This window comes from Camponotus vicinus, unplaced genomic scaffold, assembly GCF_025532165.1.
Source record: "Camponotus vicinus isolate PSW18456_S1 unplaced genomic scaffold, iyCamVici1.0 SCAF_3, whole genome shotgun sequence".
Lineage (NCBI taxonomy): Eukaryota > Metazoa > Arthropoda > Insecta > Hymenoptera > Formicidae > Camponotus > Camponotus vicinus.
In genome coordinates, this window is record NW_028141967.1 from 7,649,517 (window position 1) to 7,668,103 (window position 18,587).

Genomic DNA, 18,587 nt, shown 5'->3' on the forward strand with positions numbered 1-18,587 from the left:
ACTTTTCCTAAAAATAACATGCTTATTTAATCTATAGATCTTCTAAAAATTACATTACATTACATATTTATGAACAAATATTTAAAAATATTTTTTTTATAAATATGTATATATATATTCCTAATATCTCTATTTTTTCTTCCAAATTCTTTACCTATCCATACCTCAGCTACTCGATCCACCTCGGTACGAGCAAGAAAGAACATCAGAAGAGCAAAAGAGACTTTTCATATAATAATTAATAATATTATAATACATAGTAGAAATACATATGTAAGAATCTATATATAAAATATTTTTTATAAAAAATATGAGATAAAATTAATTGTAATTACCGCTTTGTATACTTACTACCCACACAACATTATGTCGTCTTAAAGAAGTCTTAAAGACGTCATGAAATTTCTAAAGACGTCTTAAGAAGTTATCAGAATTACATCTTTATGACGTCTTTAAGACGTCTTATGTCCCGATTTAAGATATCTGTCGGGCATTGTTTTAAGACGTCTCACTCAAGACGTCCCAATCAAGACATAATTAAATGTCTCACTCAGGATGTTATAAAGACGTCTCAGACATTTCAATTAAGACGACTTTTAGACGTGCGTAATTCGGTCGGTAAAATAGCTGCATTGATTTATTGATTTATTCTATAATAAATAATAAAACTCATCTTAAGTTCATTTCTTTATTATATTTTGAATATTTATACATATTTTTATGAACACTATATGCTCCTAATAAATAATTTACGATTACTTTTTAAATTATATCTTATATGATATAGAGAGGAGAATATTACAAGAGAATTATGTATTAAATAAAATACGAATTTAAATGAAGTAATAAAGAATAGAATATGAATGTAAATATATCATAATAAAGAAATACATAAAAATATACTTTAATTTCTAATAGAAATAAACTACTTTAATATTTTTCAAAATGTTTGTGATAAATAAAAAATGATTTTTACTCTATTCATTTATGTGTATAGCATATATATGCTGTGTATATACATACATACTATAATACAAGATTGAAATCTTATGATCTGTACAATCTAAATCATATTATTTTAGTCATTTTTATCAAGGACCTATAGCTTACTATTCTGCTGAATTTACTTCCAAAATTGAATAATTGCTAGCTTAAATCTAATTAAGTTAAACTCTAGTCTAGCTAAAATGATTTAGCTTAAAAGAAAATGGATAGAATTTTTTCTTACAGGATTTCTCTGAGAGCAAAAATTGCAGATCCATAATTTTGCACGATAGTCTACTTGATATAATGGATTTAAAATAGCTCTGCATGTTAAGCCGACGGCACACGGTACGATTTTTCGTACTGGATTTGATAAGATTTAGTAAAATACTAAAAATGCACCAATCAGAATGCAGCATTTCTAATATTTTACTAAATCTTATCAAATCCAGTACGAAAAATTGTACCGTGTGCCGTAGGCTTAAATCTTGTACATAAAACTGGATCATATTGAATTGGCGGAAGATCTACTCGTTCCTTAATTGGTTGATACAAAGTTTTCAATGGTACAACTAGTCTAGTAGCATCAATACGCGATGATGACCAAGCATTCCATTGCGCACATCGTCACAATCTTCATTTGGTTGAATAAAATCTTCATATGTCATAGTGCTGTAAAAAAATATACAAAAGATAATTGAAATAGATAAGTGAAATATGATTTAAGATATACATTTACATATATTAAAAAACATATATTAATTTCAATGTTTTCTCATTTTCAACACTAAAAATGTTATGCAGCAACATTATACAGCCCTATTGTTTTTTAAATAATATCGTATGGAATTTTCAATAATTTACCAACCTTTTTCTCCTTGTTCCTTAAATAGTTGAGGCGATCTCCCGCATGTCGTAACCATTCTTGGATGGTCTTTTTAATATCGTGCATATTACTTTTTTCGTCGTCCGAAACGTATGCTGAAAAACGATTTGTTACATAATTATTAAAATATTTTGTGCTTTAATTCCAATAGTTAGAATAGGGTAGTCATGAAGTAAAGTATAGCTATAAACGTTTGCAACTTTTGGAAAGAATATAAAAATTTTGATCCGTAAAAAATTGGAAAGAGTATAAAGTGTAGAAGAATATTTGAACGAAATTTGAAGTAAGATCTTATTAATAATTCTGAAGAAAAATTTAAAGTTAAAAGTGCACGTTACATCTAAGCATATGTTAGATACTATCTCGAATACTGATGTTCGAATACATTAAAGGTGCAACTATTTTTAAACAATATTACATAAAAAGGAGAAATAAAAATATATCTTAAAGAAATAATAATTACCCATAATAACTGTGACAAAACTTGTGTCCTTAATTGCCGTTGATCCTTTTTGGCCTGTCCATGATAATTTGCGGCACAATTCATCCGATAATGTGTATTTTATAATATTCCTTGTCTTGTGAACGAAAGTGTTTCCTCCAATTTTTGCAATTTTCCTTTTCTATAACAGAATGTTACAAAAATGTTTAATAATATTTTCAATTTAAGCCGCTTGAAGAAAAAGGAAACATGAATTTAATATATTTTAAGAGCTTCTTTCAAAATTACTAAGCGACAAAAGGCAGCAAAAATTGTAATAAAATTTAAAAGAATGTTATATATTACGCTTTAAGTAAATTTAAGTAAATATTTTATACTATATATCTAAATTTGCGCACTAATAACCGCGTGTCTTTTGATTTTTATTTGCCTTTTTACCCCTTAGTAATTTATTATTATGTTGAGCCTATTATTTTCATTATTTTATTTTTCAAAATTGTTTTTATTATATGAATAAATAAATAAATAAATAAATAAATAAATAATATATATATATATATATATATATATATATATATATATATATATATATATATATATATATACGGGGTGTGTCAGACCACCCGTATCAGCCGAATATCTCGAAAACCGAGAACGGCAGACAAAAATGTTTCCTATAAAAGTTATAGGGTTTCAAATAATGCACAGTAATATTAGCACGACCTTGAATAGCGTTGTCAAAATCATGTGAAGGTCACCTTCAATTTCTTAAATGGAACCATTTATTTTTCATTGCGTTATTATTCTTGTAGCTTATCTCGAGAGCTTTCCAAAACACTATAATTAAGTTAGTTTTCATTAAGTACTTGCAGAGTTATGAGGCTTGAAATTGTTTCTTAATTTTATATAAACCGTAAAATATCTTATTTTGTACATAAAAGTATTAAGGTGAGATAATTGTAAAATATTCATTTTTCGATTACTTCACCTTAATACTTTTATGTACAAAATAATGAGAGGGATCAATTGGTGTAAAGAAAACATAGTTATTTTTAAGAAAAAATTGTAATTGTTAATTGCAAATTACATTTTTTTTTTCGAAACAACTATGTGTTTTTTTTACACCAATTATCTTATCTTAATACTTTTATGTACAAAATAATGAGAGGAATTAATTAGTGTGACACCCAGTATATTCAATATCTAGATTTTGTCTTCTACTTTTATCTCTACAAAAGAATTTTTGTTGTTGATTGAATTATGGAAATATACATTTATTTCACATTTAAAAATGGAGAGAAGAAGAAAAAAGAAATGGACGCAAAAACAGAAAAGTACTCACTAATTGTTTCCGAATCTCTCTGTCCTTTTGGAGATCCGTGTCAAATTTGAAAAATTCGTCAACTGTTGATAGCGGAAATTCCGGCAATAATTGGACTTCGTCATTATTATATATTGTATTAGCTGGTCCTGCGTTATTTATTAAATTTATTATTATCTCCAACTGTCTCGTATTCTTTTGTATGAGATTTTTAATAATTTTTTGTTCGGTACGACACGCATCTGTATAAGATAAAAAAGAAAAATATTTATTTCTCTTTATAAGTATCATTAAAATTATCTGTTTAGTTATTTTACACAAGTACATACATACGAAATTAAGTACATATAACATATTGCTATTATAAGTACAATATAACGATATAATTAAGAAGGAAGAATAAAGAATAAAGTTTAATACATACCACAGCATTTTTCCAAATGATTGCCGTTGGCATTGAAAGTTGTCATGTCATCACCGTCAAGCACATTATCAGGGCTAATCATATTGTCACCAATATCATCATCATCATCATTATTATCATCAGGCACATTGTCATTATTAAGCCCATTACCATCATCACGCACATTAGCATTATCGCAAGACACGTAATCACCTACTAAACTTTCGTTCAACCATTCCTCATCAGTAATGTCAACATCTGTAAATATAAAGTCTGTGAGTTCATTTTGTTAGTTATACTGTTCATCACAGTGTTATTAAATTTCATTCATTGTAAACTATTTTATATAATTTTCATTTAACGCAATTTTTTATATTATTTTTTCTAGAATATATTTTACACAAAATTAAAATAATTTGAAAATTTTTTAAGTATATGTAACAGTTTTTGATGTGGACTTAGCACCCTTTTTTAAAAAGATAATTTTTTAATAAACATAATCTAATTTAAATATTGCTATAAGAGTTTGCTTATAAACAAGTGGCTATATACTTCATGAATAGTTTAATTAGATAAGAAATAAATAAATACAATTTATTAACAACAAATCATTAATTGAACTTCACAAAGTATTTAATCACTTCTTTATATAAGCTTCTTTTTTTCCTGAAAAGTAAAAAAACATACCATTATTTTGCTTACCTTTATTAAATTGGCTGCTATTTCTGGGTACTTGCACACAAGAAGTAAGACGCACACTTTTCTTCCTCATATATTCTGCAAAATATAAAATATAATTTATATAGGATTTCATTTTAGCTTTAAGTAATACTTCGCAGCAAGTGTCATCACATAAAGTTCATTGTTATCGTTGCAGTAAGTTTGGAAATGTGTGTGTGTGTGTGTGTGTGTATATATATATATATATATATATATATATATATATATATATATATATATATACACACACACATTTCCCAACTTATACACACACACACACACACACACACACACACACACATAGATAATCCATATACAGGGTGAGCCATTTTAATTAACGCACGCAATTATTTCGGAAACAAAGCATTTTAGAGAAAAATGTTTCAGACAAAAGTTGTTTGGTTTCGAGGGGGCCATAAGATGGTATCATCGGTTTGACCTTGAAGAGTTATTTGAAGGTCACATGAAGGTCACCTTCAATTTCTTAAATGGAACCTACTATTTGTCATTGCATATTCTCGTAGCTTATCTCGATAGCTTTCCAAAACACTATAATTAAGTACCTTTTCGTTAAGTACTTTTTGAGTTATGAGGCTTGAAATAATTTCTTAATTTTACATAAACCGTAAAATATCTTGTAAAATATTCATTTTTCGATTATCTTACCTTAATACTTTTACGTACAAAATAATGAGAGGAATCAACTGGTGTAAAAAAAGACACATAGTTGTTTTGAAGAAAAAATATGTAATTTGCAATTAACAATTCCATATTTTTTCTTAAAAACAACTATGTGTTTTCTTTACACCAATTGATTCCTCTCATTATTTTGTACATAAAAGTATTAAGGTAAGATAATCGAAAAATGAATATTTTACAAGATATTTTACGGTTTATGTAAAATTAAGAAATTATTTCAAGCCTCATAACTCAAAAAGTACTTAACAAAAAAGTACATAATTATAGTGTTTTGGAAAGCTCTCGAGATAAGCTACAAGAATATGCAATGACAAATAGTAGGTTCCGTTTAAGAAATTGAAGGTGACCTTCATGTGACCTTCAAATAACTCTTCAGGGTCAAACCAATGATACCATCTTATGGCCCCCTCGAAACCATAAAACTTTTGTCTGAAACATTTTTCTCTAAAATGCTTTGTTTCCGAAATAATTGCGTGCGTTAATTAAAATGGCTCACCCTGTATATCCTATAATTATGCGTACCATTCAAGTTACTAAGACTGGTAACATTTCCGGATACTTGTGCGCCACTGCAAGAAAAAAATGGGTATAATATAGTCAGATGTAAATATACATAATTATTAGATATGAAGATTTGATAACATATATAATTTTATATAATCATATCCGAAGAATGGCGTGACATGATCACATCTTTATATAATAATATTTGATCATCTATTTTCATATATAAATAGATCTAGTCGAATATGATAATAAAGATATGATCATATCACATCATTTTTCGAATATTATTATGTATGATTATATAAAATTATATATATGTCAAATCTTTTCATATCTAATTATGTATATTTACATCTGACCATATTATACGCATTTTTTTCTTGGGTAACGATTAAATGAATAGAATTAATTACCGGTTTTGCTGTAATTTTCAAGTTCATCATGAAACGGTGGTCTTTTAATTGTTCTTTTTTGTGGTTCCTGTATAATTGAATATCCTTGACTTAGTGCTTGCATTGGTCCTTCATCGGATGTGGATACAGTTTCTGCTCGTTTCTCGGCTTGTATGGCTGTTTCATAAGAATCTATGCAAAATAATTTTGATGTAATTACAAAATTCTTCCAAAATAAAATTACATAGTTTCAGTTTCATTACCATATGGCCCTACAATGCGTCTATACTGTTGAACATCCCAGTCGTCACAGGGAAAAATATTTTTCTGAACAGCTCTTCTGACGTTTATTTCTTTTGGTGGCCATTTGAAGGTTCTTGCCTTAACATTTACCCAAACGTCAGGTACTATGGAGCACCAATCGTCAAAAAATATTACATAATACATCTGAAATTGTTAAATTTTAGTACTGATTAAATGTTGAATATCATTTTCCTCAGTAATGCTAAAAAATATATTACACATATACAAATAAGAGCTCCTGCCCACAGAACGCGGAAGCGCTTGCCGCGCGGGAAAAAGTTACGCGGTAGCTAATAAACGCTAGGACAACAATACGTTGATTGATTACTGCGTCACTTTTTGCCGCGTGGCAAGCGTTTCCGCGTCCTGTGGGCAGAAGCTCTAAGTGTATCAAAAAGTGATGGCAATAAAATTGGCGTTATTTTTGTCATATAAGAGAAAATATCCAAAAAAAATATTTTTCACGTTACAGTCGTTAGAAAAAGGAAGATTAAAATCGAAGATTTTTGATAACTTTTAACATTTATCTGCATAAAAATAAATGTAGTACTATATGCATATAAATAAAGGTAACACTACTCACTGTTTTTACAAATGTAAAAGAGGCATTATATAATACATGTGATTGAAAAATATTTTTACAGCTTTAGCATCAATTTGCGTTGCTGATACTACTTCCACACTTGTTTGCCGCGTTGCTGTATGAATATTCATGTCTTGGGAATTACAAGAATACATTGCAATGGACTGAAGATCACAAAATTTTTTTCCAACAACAATAGGTATGTTATCTTTGTAGCCGATATATTCGATGCAAAACACTGATCCATCCTTTAAATAACAGCAATTATCTGCAGAATTCGTCGTCAGCAAATATTTTGCAAATTTCATACTTTTGTGTGAATTTACACATCCTAAGGGCATATTTCTTCCATCTGGATGTAGAAGTAGCGGTATATTTATTACGTTGCTATTATTAAAATTACTTTCACATTTAGTTATTGCGCGTTCATTAATTCTGTTGTTCAATTGTGACAATGGTTTTTCTGATTTGCGTAACATTTTCTTGAGTTCTTTCATAAAATTCTCGAAAGGAAAAGCGCAGAATGTATTTAAAGATCCATATCTCTTTACATCTTCACACAAATGTATTAAATTATGTATATTATAAACAATAGTGTCTTTTCCGTATAATACTTTAAATGTTCTGACAAAATATTTCAACAAATCAGTAGCATATTCATTGTTACGTAAACAATCTTCAGGATGGCATAATATACGTATAGCAATATGTAGAGCACAGAAATGTTTGTAATAATCAGCGTCCAAATATTTCTGTAAAACAATAGGTCCCAAATAAAGAAGGAATAATCGAAATTCTGTTGCCTTCCACCTATCTAATTCGTTAAGTCCTCGTGGGCGACGAGCAAATTCAATTGGTATGAATTTACGCAAATTTAAAATGTCTTTGGATAATGCTTCTATCTGTGCCGCACGTAATCGCGATTTATGGGGCCCCTTCATCAATAGAAGCAGCATCTTCTTCATTACTCCTAAGCAAATTACATGCATATAATCCAAGGGGAAACTGTTAATTATGTCTATAGGCAAGTATTCGAATGGTGATACTGTAACGTGATGTTCTTCATTTTCTCTATTGCGGAAATTATTGTTTGTACGTAATCGTGCATTTTCTTGCAGAAAAACCATCTTATGGTTATAATATTCTCCTTCACAAAAACATTTAGTGCAACCAAAATAACCATTATGTCCTTTAACACCCGTTACAAAGGATTTGGCAGGAGCATCGCAAATAATAGCTCTGATTATTACTTGATACTTTTTTTCTTTGAATGAAAATCCTTCATTGTGCAGATGTAGATATTCTTCACAAAATTCTTCTAACAACTCGTGCGCATTCGTAGGCTTCTTATAACCGTGATATGCTCCAATTAAAAAGGGTTCTGTAGATTGATTGTTATTATATATTTGCCCAAGTATGGGCCATAATTGACTTGCTGAGCTTTTAGCAAGAGGTAAGCCATCAATGTTAACGTTAATTTTTATCAAATCATTGGTACTTTCATAATGTTCTAAGCGCTCCCGTAATGCTCTTTCCAGACCATAGTGGAAATAATGACCACTCGCGCATTCACGAATAATCGTTTCTGTGGGTGTGTGTAAAAAGGTTCTCGCATCGCTAGGCAAATTTTGGAGACCTTCTTCTCGAAGAATCCGCAATAAACTTGTTACAGATGTGTGTGGAACATTATATTCTATAGCCCAAGTACGTAAGCGTTGTTGTAAAGTGTTTTTTTCTTTGTCTGTTGCAATACATGTTGAAAAAAAATCATGCATATTTTCAATGTTCTCGGAATCATGTAATTGCTCGTGTACTACATCTACTGATTGCAAAGGAGATTTATTTGTATCAAAATTCTCATTTTCGAAGCATTCTATATGAACAGAATTGTGTTTAGCAATAACATTGTCTTGCCAATTTTTCGTTATCGAAATGGCAGTAACATTTCTCTTTCGTTCTTGTGATAACAATCGTCTGTTTTGTTGTCTTCGAGATAAATCTCTGAATTTCTTATACTTCGGCATTACCTTCAATTTCTTAAATGGAACCAAAAAGGGGGTGCAATTTAAAAAAATTGAAGTGACCTTCACGTGACCTTCAAATGACTGTCCAAGGTCAAACCAATGGTAACATCTTATGGCCCCCTCGAAACTATATAACTTTTGTCTGAAACGAATTTTTGTCTGAAACGAATTTTTCTGTAAAACGTCCCACACAGCAAAATATATCATAGAGAGATCTAAGAGATATCTAAATATCAGAATATCTGATTTAAATAATGCTACTCAGATATGACTGGGATATCTATAAGATATCTTCCAGATTGCAAAAATGTATGATTTTTTCAACTGAGATATGATATCTGATCTTGCAACAAATCAGATAGAAAAGATTATATTTTCGTAAAAATATTATTAGAATATTTTGATAATTAAGATATCAGATATTCTGATATCTTAATTATCAAAATATTCTAATTAGTTCGAATACCTTATTTTTATTAAAACCTATAAATCTTATTCTCAGTATTAAATCACATATGAGACGCGGTAAAACAACTACTAATGTGATGTTTGGAAATGCTGCTAGTGTGTTAGTAGGTGATTTTATATTTAAACGTAATACTTTGTTAGACGAATATTGGTGTGATATTTTAGATGAACAAGGAAGTTAATGCAATACGATAATCATTTGTTAGTGATTTTTTTATTTGGATTATTCAAAAAAATTACTTAATATTTTTGCTTTATTAGGATATTCAGGATACATACGATTAATCACACAAGACGAATACCCTGTTTTGCATGTTAACTGAGTGGTTTAGATCCGAGTACTAATTGTTTTTATTTAGAATATAACTACTCTGGGGTCTACCGGAGTAGTAGCAGCATAATCAAAATATATTGGTAACTTCATCTAACTAGTATTCCAATTTTTATCGCTGTAATTACATAAAATTTTTTGATTCATATAGTCGTTATTAGAATTTTAAAAGAACTAAGTTTTTAGTTGTTTATCATAATTTATTAATCACAATTAATACGAGTATGGAACGATACTGCATATCAATTTAGATAAAATAATGGAACGTACAATATACTAAAGTCTCATATTGTAATTAATGGAATTACTCAAAATTAATTGTGATTAATAAATTATGATAAACAACTAAAAACTTAGTTCTTTTAAAATTCTAATAACGACTATATGAATCAAAAAATTTTATGTAATTACAGCGATAAAAATTGGAATACTAGTTAGATGAAGTTACCAATATATTTTGATTATGCTGCTACTACTCCGGTAGACCCCAGAGTAGTTATATTCTAAATAAAAACAATTAGTACTCGGATCTAAACCACTCAGTTAACATGCAAAACAGGGTATTCGTCTTGTGTGATTAATCGTATGTATCCTGAATATCCTAATAAAGCAAAAATATTAAGTAATTTTTTTGAATAATCCAAATAAAAAAATCACTAACAAATGATTATCGTATTGCATTAACTTCCTTGTTCATCTAAAATATCACACCAATATTCGTCTAACAAAGTATTACGTTTAAATATAAAATCACCTACTAACACACTAGCAGCATTTCCAAACATCACATTAGTAGTTGTTTTACCGCGTCTCATATGTGATTTAATACTGAGAATAAGATTTATAGGTTTTAATAAAAATAAGGTGTCATCATTATAACGTAAGTTTTTAATATGTTTTTCAGCTTCATTTTTCGCTTCTTAGCTGTAAACAACTCGTGAATATGCAAATCCTCCCAAAGGAAAATTAGAACTAATCAACTGCATTAAAGATAACAATGAATTTTCACTCTGGACCAATTTTGTTTAAGTCATCCGTAAACAGTCGTAGTTTATCCAATTAATAACATGAAAACTCTTAAAAAATTAATGTGTTGTAACCAGTATATGATTACATATGTAAATATTTAGTTACAAGGAGAATTATTTCAAAAAAGAGAATTTAATTACGCAATGCGTAAAATAATGAAATTAGCTAATTCGTATCAATTCATAATAAGCGCCTCGTGATAACGCTATGACATGAGATATTAATTTAGTGGAATTACAATAATTTAGGAGGCATAAACTGAAATAATTGATTAAATAAGTATTGTTAATCAAAATTTCTATTTTTTAGATGCCAACATCCCTTTTTATCTATTAATAAAAGAAACCAGTATTCCTGTAGTAATAGCAGAAGACCCACAAACACTAATATTAATGAAACAAATGATTCATGAATTATTATTTCTAATTTACTCCATTAATATAATACAAAAATTTTGCATTATTTTATTAGCAAAGAAACGGCAATAAGAATTAGGCTATTAACTATCAATTGTTATTATTATTTAAATTTTAAATTTAATTTATTATGATCATGATTTTAATTTAATTACAAATTCATCTTAATGACGTAATCCTAAATTTTTTTACCGGGAATTTAGTAAATGATGATTTTCTACCTTAGTAGACGAAATAGATAAAATTTCTAGGAAATCAGAAAATCCTTCTAGTTTTAAATAAAATATTTAGGAAAGATATTTACTGTATAAATTAATAATAATCTTTATTTTATTTATATTAATAATTATTATTATATACAATATTTGATAATCTAAAGACAAATTTTATTTTGGACGAAGTGTAGGAAACAAAATTACATCACGAATAGTATGTTTGATATTAATAATAATTTTTAAATAATACAAATACCGCTACGAATATAACTAGAAAATAACTCCTCCAATTAAAATAAGATATTAATCCTAGAGGAGCTCCAGTTACAATTAATCCATCAAAATTTTGATATTGGAATAAATATTAAGTAAAGTTGGATGATTGCGAATTTTTTTATACATAAGAGGTTCTTAATATTTTTATATTCCTACAAAATAAAAATTATCAGCTTTAAAATTTAAATATTGCTCGATTTGACCAACAAAAACATTCCATTTTTGAAAAACTAATCGAAAAACAACTTTCTTTTTTTTGGCGCCCAGAAGAAATTATATTCTTATCTTGGGCACAATGTACTACACGTATGGGCAAAAAAATAATACAATGAATTAATTAACCAAATATTACAATCATCGTTCCTTGAATCTTTATTTAAAATAAATTCATCATCTTAGATATGTACACATTGAGCATAAACCAAAGTTAGTATTACGTCAATTAAAATTGCTTATGTTATTGATGTTGCCAGCATCAATAACTATCCTGAGAAAACAAAAAATATGCATAATTTGAGAAATATTAGCACGAGATCTTCGTTTATCTATAATTGCCCAACACTAAAAAATTAAGTTGTGATAGCACTCATTTTTTTATAAAAAATGAGTGCTATCACAACTTAATTTTTTAAAATAAAAATATATTCGTTTTTATGTAAGTTTCGCTTGCTCTTTTGCATTTGCTGAACGAAAACTCATGGAAGGTAATGCAAAAATCATACGATTTATAGCCCGTGATGAGGCCTTACATTTAAACTCTACTCAACATGTTGAAGATATTGTTGATATAAATCTTTGGGCTTGGAGTAATAATATTTCTGGAATTTTTGATTGCGGTATTGGTAAAAAAATTTTTTTATAAAAAAGTTAATATTTTAAATAATAAAATATTAAATGCGGCACGAGCTAATTTAAGTCCTGTACTAATTACTGGATTGCATGTAGTTATTTCTGGGCATAAAGAAGCAGTAATTACAAATTCATCTTAATGACGTAATCCTAAATTTTTTATTAAATTAGTATAACGTAAAACATGATTTTCCTTTTATTAATAAATTAGTCAAAACATCTGGAAAATCTAAATGTTTTTGGAAAGAAAAAGAAATTATAATTTATCTCTTAAGTTATATTTATCTATTAACACTAGTATTTTATCTGAATTTTATCAAATCGAGCGTTAGCATACTTTGTGTAATTTTGCAAAAAAATTATTACTGCTCGTTGTTGGAAACAATTAGGGGGTATTATATTTTTAGTAAAATTTTTAAATATAAATATTTTAAAAATTAACGTCGTTGATAATGTTTAATTTTTTTATTCATTAATAGCATTTTAACTGTTTTTCGACATAATTTTGAAATTTCACGTTCTCTAAATATTTTAAAAAAAAATACCGATTATGAAATAATAGGACCAACTTTAACCGGTATTTAATTTAGTTTTTTTTACATAACACCATACATCTTAAATAATAATAAACCGTGATTTTTAGTCCAATTTAATTGTTGATGTTTATTTTTAATTAGCATAACCTGTATTTGAAATACGAATGCATATATCAGACATAAAGCTTCGTATGCCCTTCTAATTGCAAATCAAGAATTATTTGATTATTTGCCATCAATCAATCCTCGCTATTGGAATATTACGTATTCTGATATATAAATCCTTTTATTATAAATCCCTAATCACTTAAAAAAGTAAACATAACAATAATTGAATGCAGTTGTAATCGGAGCGTCATATCTATATATTATTAGGAAATAAACAATGATTTCTCAAGAAACATCAATCATGATCATTTCTTATATAATAATATTTACAGGCATAATGATTATTATACCGTTAGGTTTATTTCCTTGCTTTTTTTCTGGATTTTTAACTTATGAAATTATAGATATTTTGATAATTAAGATATCAGATATTCTGAAGATATTCAAGATATATCAGATATCAAGATATCTCAAATACAACAAAAATTTATTGACGAAATGATATCTGATTTACGTCTGAGATATAGATTGCTGTGTGGGGTATTATTTGAGAAATATTTGAGGTTATTTAAAATGGGACACCTTGTATATAGAACGACCACCATTTTCAATTTTCATACACCGATTGTTTCGAAACTTTATCAATACTAAAATCTATCTATTCGTAGTTTACGTTACCTTTATTTCTTCGAATCGAAAGATTTTCTTCAGCTTGCACAACCACAATCACAATCGCACTCGATGAAAGATGGGAACAAAGGAGCATCTCAGATAAAGTTTTCATTTATCTTATGATAGCAGTCATTTGTCATAAGTTGCTAGTGTATTCGCAATATATACTGTGTCCATTTTGTGTGCAACATTCAATTTAATTTCAAATAACTGCATTATTGCATATTTGCAATACATGCACTAGCAACTTATGACAAATGCTGCTATCATAAGATAAATGAAAACTTTATCTGAGATGCTCCTTTCTTCTTTCAGTTAAAAAGAATGTCAAAAAATATATATTGATATATGAAATATGAGACCTAAAAGAATCAATAAGTTTTAAATATATCATGTGTTTTATACAAATAACAACTTACCTATAAAAACTAGTTTTATTTGGGGAATTATTGAATACTTGAATACGTGATCTGCGTAAATGATACATAAATTGTGGATACAAGGAAAAATTTTCTGCCAATCTAAAGCTAGTTGGATCATCTTTTGCATATTCTCCGAATTTTTGATACTGCAATAATAAGATTTTACACCTCAAAATAGATACAATATATATTTATGTGTAAATCTATATGTATAAATATATAAAGTTTAAGCTTTATATTAAGTGTAATTGGGCACAATTTTAATGATAGAAACTACTAACAAGTCTAATCAGAATATGATCAACCCATCTTCAAACATTTGGACCATCATCACTTTCTGCTCGAAATACAGTTAAACGTGATATAAAAACAGCTGTTGCTTCCTCAAATTCTATGCTTACATGATGCAAAGATGATGATTCATCTGCCCAACTGATTATTAAAGATATTCCTATAACATCATAAATATTTATGATATTATATTATTATTTATGATATTATAAATATTTATGATATACATATAATGTATAATAAAAAATATATTTACTTTCTTGCAATAGTAGTAACTCTAATTCGCCTTTGTCCATTACTATGTTAATATTGGATAATGAATTGAATACAGCCTCTTCCACTTTGCGGAATTGGGGCTGTATGTTAATTTGCAACTTCAAAGAATAATGCTGTTGTTGTAGATGGTGTCAATGAACAAAATTTCCACTGACAAGTAAGCCTACTTCTTGTAGTACTCCAACACTTGATCCTTTCTCCCACTGACATACAAAAGATCCAATTGCTCCAGGAACTTTAATTTTCTGAGATGTTTTTACTTCTAAGATTGCATTGAATGCTATTTTCAAATCACCCTTGGCATCTGTAGCAAATATTCGTTGAAAAGTTTGTTTGAATAATGAAGAATTAAATGAATCCCCCATCATCATATGACCACCAGTAGAGTTGCAATATTGTCGCCTTTCTAATAAACCAGTTTGGTGTCAAGAGCACAAAAATAAATATCTATTATAAATATCTATTATGGCCATTAGTTGCAGCACGTGATGCAAGTGTATCATAATGCTTAATTGCCTTTTTATGCTTAGCATTATCTTTTTGAATATCATGATGTGATCTGATTGGTTGTCATAAATCATCAGTTACAACTTGGCCAGGTCCTTGAGAACATGGTCCGCCAACAAATAGCATAATCCTTAAATACATTGATAGCATTATATGTAGGATTACAATGAAAAACATAACATATATACATCATATTACAACATATAAATACCTAGCATCAGTATTTGCATAACTAGCTTCTAAGAGATCCGTGGCGACTGCTAATGCCACAATTGTAGATCGCAATGAACGTTTCTCTGGCCCAACAGACCATGGATCACGTTGCAGTTCTCCTAAAAGATCTGTCGAACTGTCTCATATCACACTTATGTACTGGTTACAAAAAGCGATTAGCAGCTGGCAATAGTTACGCACCAGGTCCTCTTGGTTGATTTGGATTTTGTCCAGGAATTAGTCTACCTATACCTATCAAAATGTAATGTGAATAAAATGCAATAAAGTAATCATGAAGAACAATGACTAATATAGTAAATATAACTTGAGACTTATTCTATTCGTACCTAACATATCTTGAACTTGTTTTGGTTGAAGATCCTTTGTGCTTCTAATTCATGAACTTGAATCATTTTGCCAAATGTGATAAGACCAATAAGAGCATTGAGTGAAAGCAGAGACAATGACATTTGTAATGAATCTTTAAGTGCCTCTAATTCTTCATCATCCAGACATATGTATCCGCAAAAAGTAAAAATATTGATGGCAAACATTGGGCACGCTAAATAATACATATAAATACATACAATTGGACTGAGATAGAATAATATTTAAAGTAATATATAAGTAACATATATATATATATATATATATATATATATATATATATATATATATATCATAAATTTATATATAATAAAAACTATAATAAATTATGTAATGTCAATAAATGATAATAAAAAAAATGTTCGAAAAGAATCAAATCTTAAAAAAAGTAAAATCAAAAATATTTGTTTCATAATATAACTATTCAACATATATAACACATATATAACACTATTATTCAAATAAATGCATACATTTTGATCATTTAAATATATTTCCCTTTTGTTTCTTATTTCGAAGAATTTCCTCATAAATTCTTTTTGCAAAGTTTTTTTCTCATAATTATTAATATAACTCACAATATGTGTATTATAATGTAACTTAAAAAAAATAATATATAATGATAACACAAATTTAGAATTTATTGAAATATAAAAATACCTTTACAATATTTTTATGAATACTATATGCTCCTAATAAATAATTTGATTTTTTAAATTATCTTATATGATATAGACAGAAAATTACAAGAGAATTATGCATTAAATAAAATACGAATTTAAATGAAGTATAAAGAATAATAAAGAATATGAATGTAAATACATCGTAATAAAGAAACACATTAAAATATACTTTAATTTCTAATAGAAATAAACTACTTTAATATTTTTCAAAATGTTTCTTGTGATAAATAAAAAATGATTTTTGTTCTATTCATTTATAATATCTTATTACTTACCACGATAGTCTACTTGATATAATGGATTTAAAATAGCTCTGCATGTAGATCTTGTACATAAAACTGGATCATATTGAATTGGCGGAAGATCTACTTGTTCCTTAATTGGTTGAGACAAAGTTTTCAATAGTACAACTAGTCTAGTAGTATCAATACGCGATGATGGCCAAGCATTCCATTTATGGAACGCACACCGTCACAATCTTGTTGAATAAAATTTTGTTGAATAAAATCTTCATATGTTGTCATAATGCTGCAAAAAAAATATACAAAAGATAATTAATATATTTTTTTACAATATAGAGTTTAATTTTTTTACACATACATACATATACATATATATATATATAACGTAGCATAAAGTTGTAAGCGAAATGAACCAAATCCATTTCCTACTATGGCCATGTTCCAAAATTCACTGCCAGCGCTGAAAATATATAATATACGTAACGTGAACTAAAGATTTTCAGCGCTGATAGTGAATTTTGGAACACGCCCTAAGCCCATTCTACAATGGCAATAACAAGGCTGTAGGAGTAAAGAATAAACTGTTTCTAATGAAGTAAAGACAAGAAGTAACGAAATAGAAATTCTCATTAGTACTCTAAGGTAATAGTAGTACAAAATGAGAATTGTCTATTTCATTACTTCTTCTTCTTTACTTCACTAAAAACGATTTAATCTCTACTCCTACAGTCTTGTTACTGCCATTGTAGAATGGGCTCTATGTATGTTCTACGGCGGACGCGCAATAAGAATTAAGAACGCAGAATTCTTCCGTGACTGCGTATGCGAGACCACCGTAGAACGCACGAAATCCATAGGAAATGGATTTGGTTATTTCGCTTACATCTTACAACCTTATGCTATGGCCATTGCAGACCCGGCTTTAAATATCATTAATTCTTACCTGTGCAAAGCACTGCTCAACTTTGGTAAATGGAATAATTTATTTTCCAACTCGATCCCGTCTAATGCCTGGCTGGCCTGGCACCGCGGCCATCTTAAAAATGGCGTCTTAAAGTAAATGTTCTTAAAAACATCAGAAAGACGTCTATTGGTCAGGTCTTAAAGACGTCATAAGAAAGGCATGTTTAAGACGTTTAAAAAAATACGTCTTAAATTGAATGTCTTACAGACGTTAGAAAGACGTCTATTGGTCAGGTCTTAAAGGCGTCATAAGAAAGGCATGTTTAAGACGTTTAAAAAAATACGTCTTAAATTGAATGTCTTAAAAACATCAGAAAGACGTCAATTGGTCAAGTCTTAAAGGCGTCATAAGAAAGGCATCTTTAAGACGTTTAAAAAAATACGTCTTAAATTGAATGTCTTAAAAACATCAGAAAGACGTCAATTGGACAAGTCTTAA

The 18,587-nt window shown here is 28.3% G+C and overlaps 2 protein-coding genes across 10 annotated transcripts in view; both read right to left on the reverse strand.

Moving 5' to 3' along the window:
* The window catches only part of LOC145968715 (uncharacterized), a 60,270-nt gene that overhangs the window by 18,709 nt on the left and 22,974 nt on the right, over positions 1 to 18,587 (reverse strand). The window lies entirely within an intron of this gene.
* On the reverse strand, positions 675 to 18,414 carry LOC145968702 (uncharacterized). 9 transcript variants are annotated; one of them, XM_083094375.1, is made up of 16 exons: positions 18,129 to 18,373; positions 17,219 to 17,471; positions 16,221 to 16,435; positions 15,872 to 16,125; positions 15,134 to 15,790; positions 14,868 to 15,037; positions 14,584 to 14,732; positions 14,171 to 14,526; positions 6,618 to 6,801; positions 6,376 to 6,546; positions 4,739 to 4,813; positions 4,058 to 4,294; positions 3,655 to 3,875; positions 2,334 to 2,493; positions 1,853 to 1,965; positions 675 to 1,656 (listed from the first exon to the last, which is right to left on the reverse strand). In XM_083094375.1, the coding sequence occupies exons 9-16, from the start codon at positions 6,799 to 6,801 to the stop codon at positions 1,642 to 1,644; spliced, it is 1,176 nt and encodes a 391-aa protein (XP_082950501.1). In that variant the 5' UTR covers positions 14,171 to 14,526; positions 14,584 to 14,732; positions 14,868 to 15,037; positions 15,134 to 15,790; positions 15,872 to 16,125; positions 16,221 to 16,435; positions 17,219 to 17,471; positions 18,129 to 18,373; the 3' UTR covers positions 675 to 1,641. The 9 variants fall into 9 exon arrangements, with proteins under 9 accessions (XP_082950501.1, XP_082950502.1, XP_082950504.1 ...); XM_083094376.1 differs by lacking the exon at positions 14,171 to 14,526; XM_083094378.1 differs by lacking the exons at positions 6,376 to 6,546; positions 6,618 to 6,801; positions 14,171 to 14,526 and having other exon boundaries at positions 18,129 to 18,380.

Bases quoted from the DNA above. Each gene is read 5' to 3' on its own strand.
- LOC145968702 (XM_083094372.1), bottom strand. From the start codon at position 14,651: ATGTATCATTTACGCAGATCACGTATTCAAGTATTCAATAATTCCCCA. The intron at 9,407-14,583 runs GTAAGTTGTTAT...AATTCGTTTCAG, and splicing joins AATAAAACTAGTTTTTATAG to ACAAAAGTTATATAGTTTCG.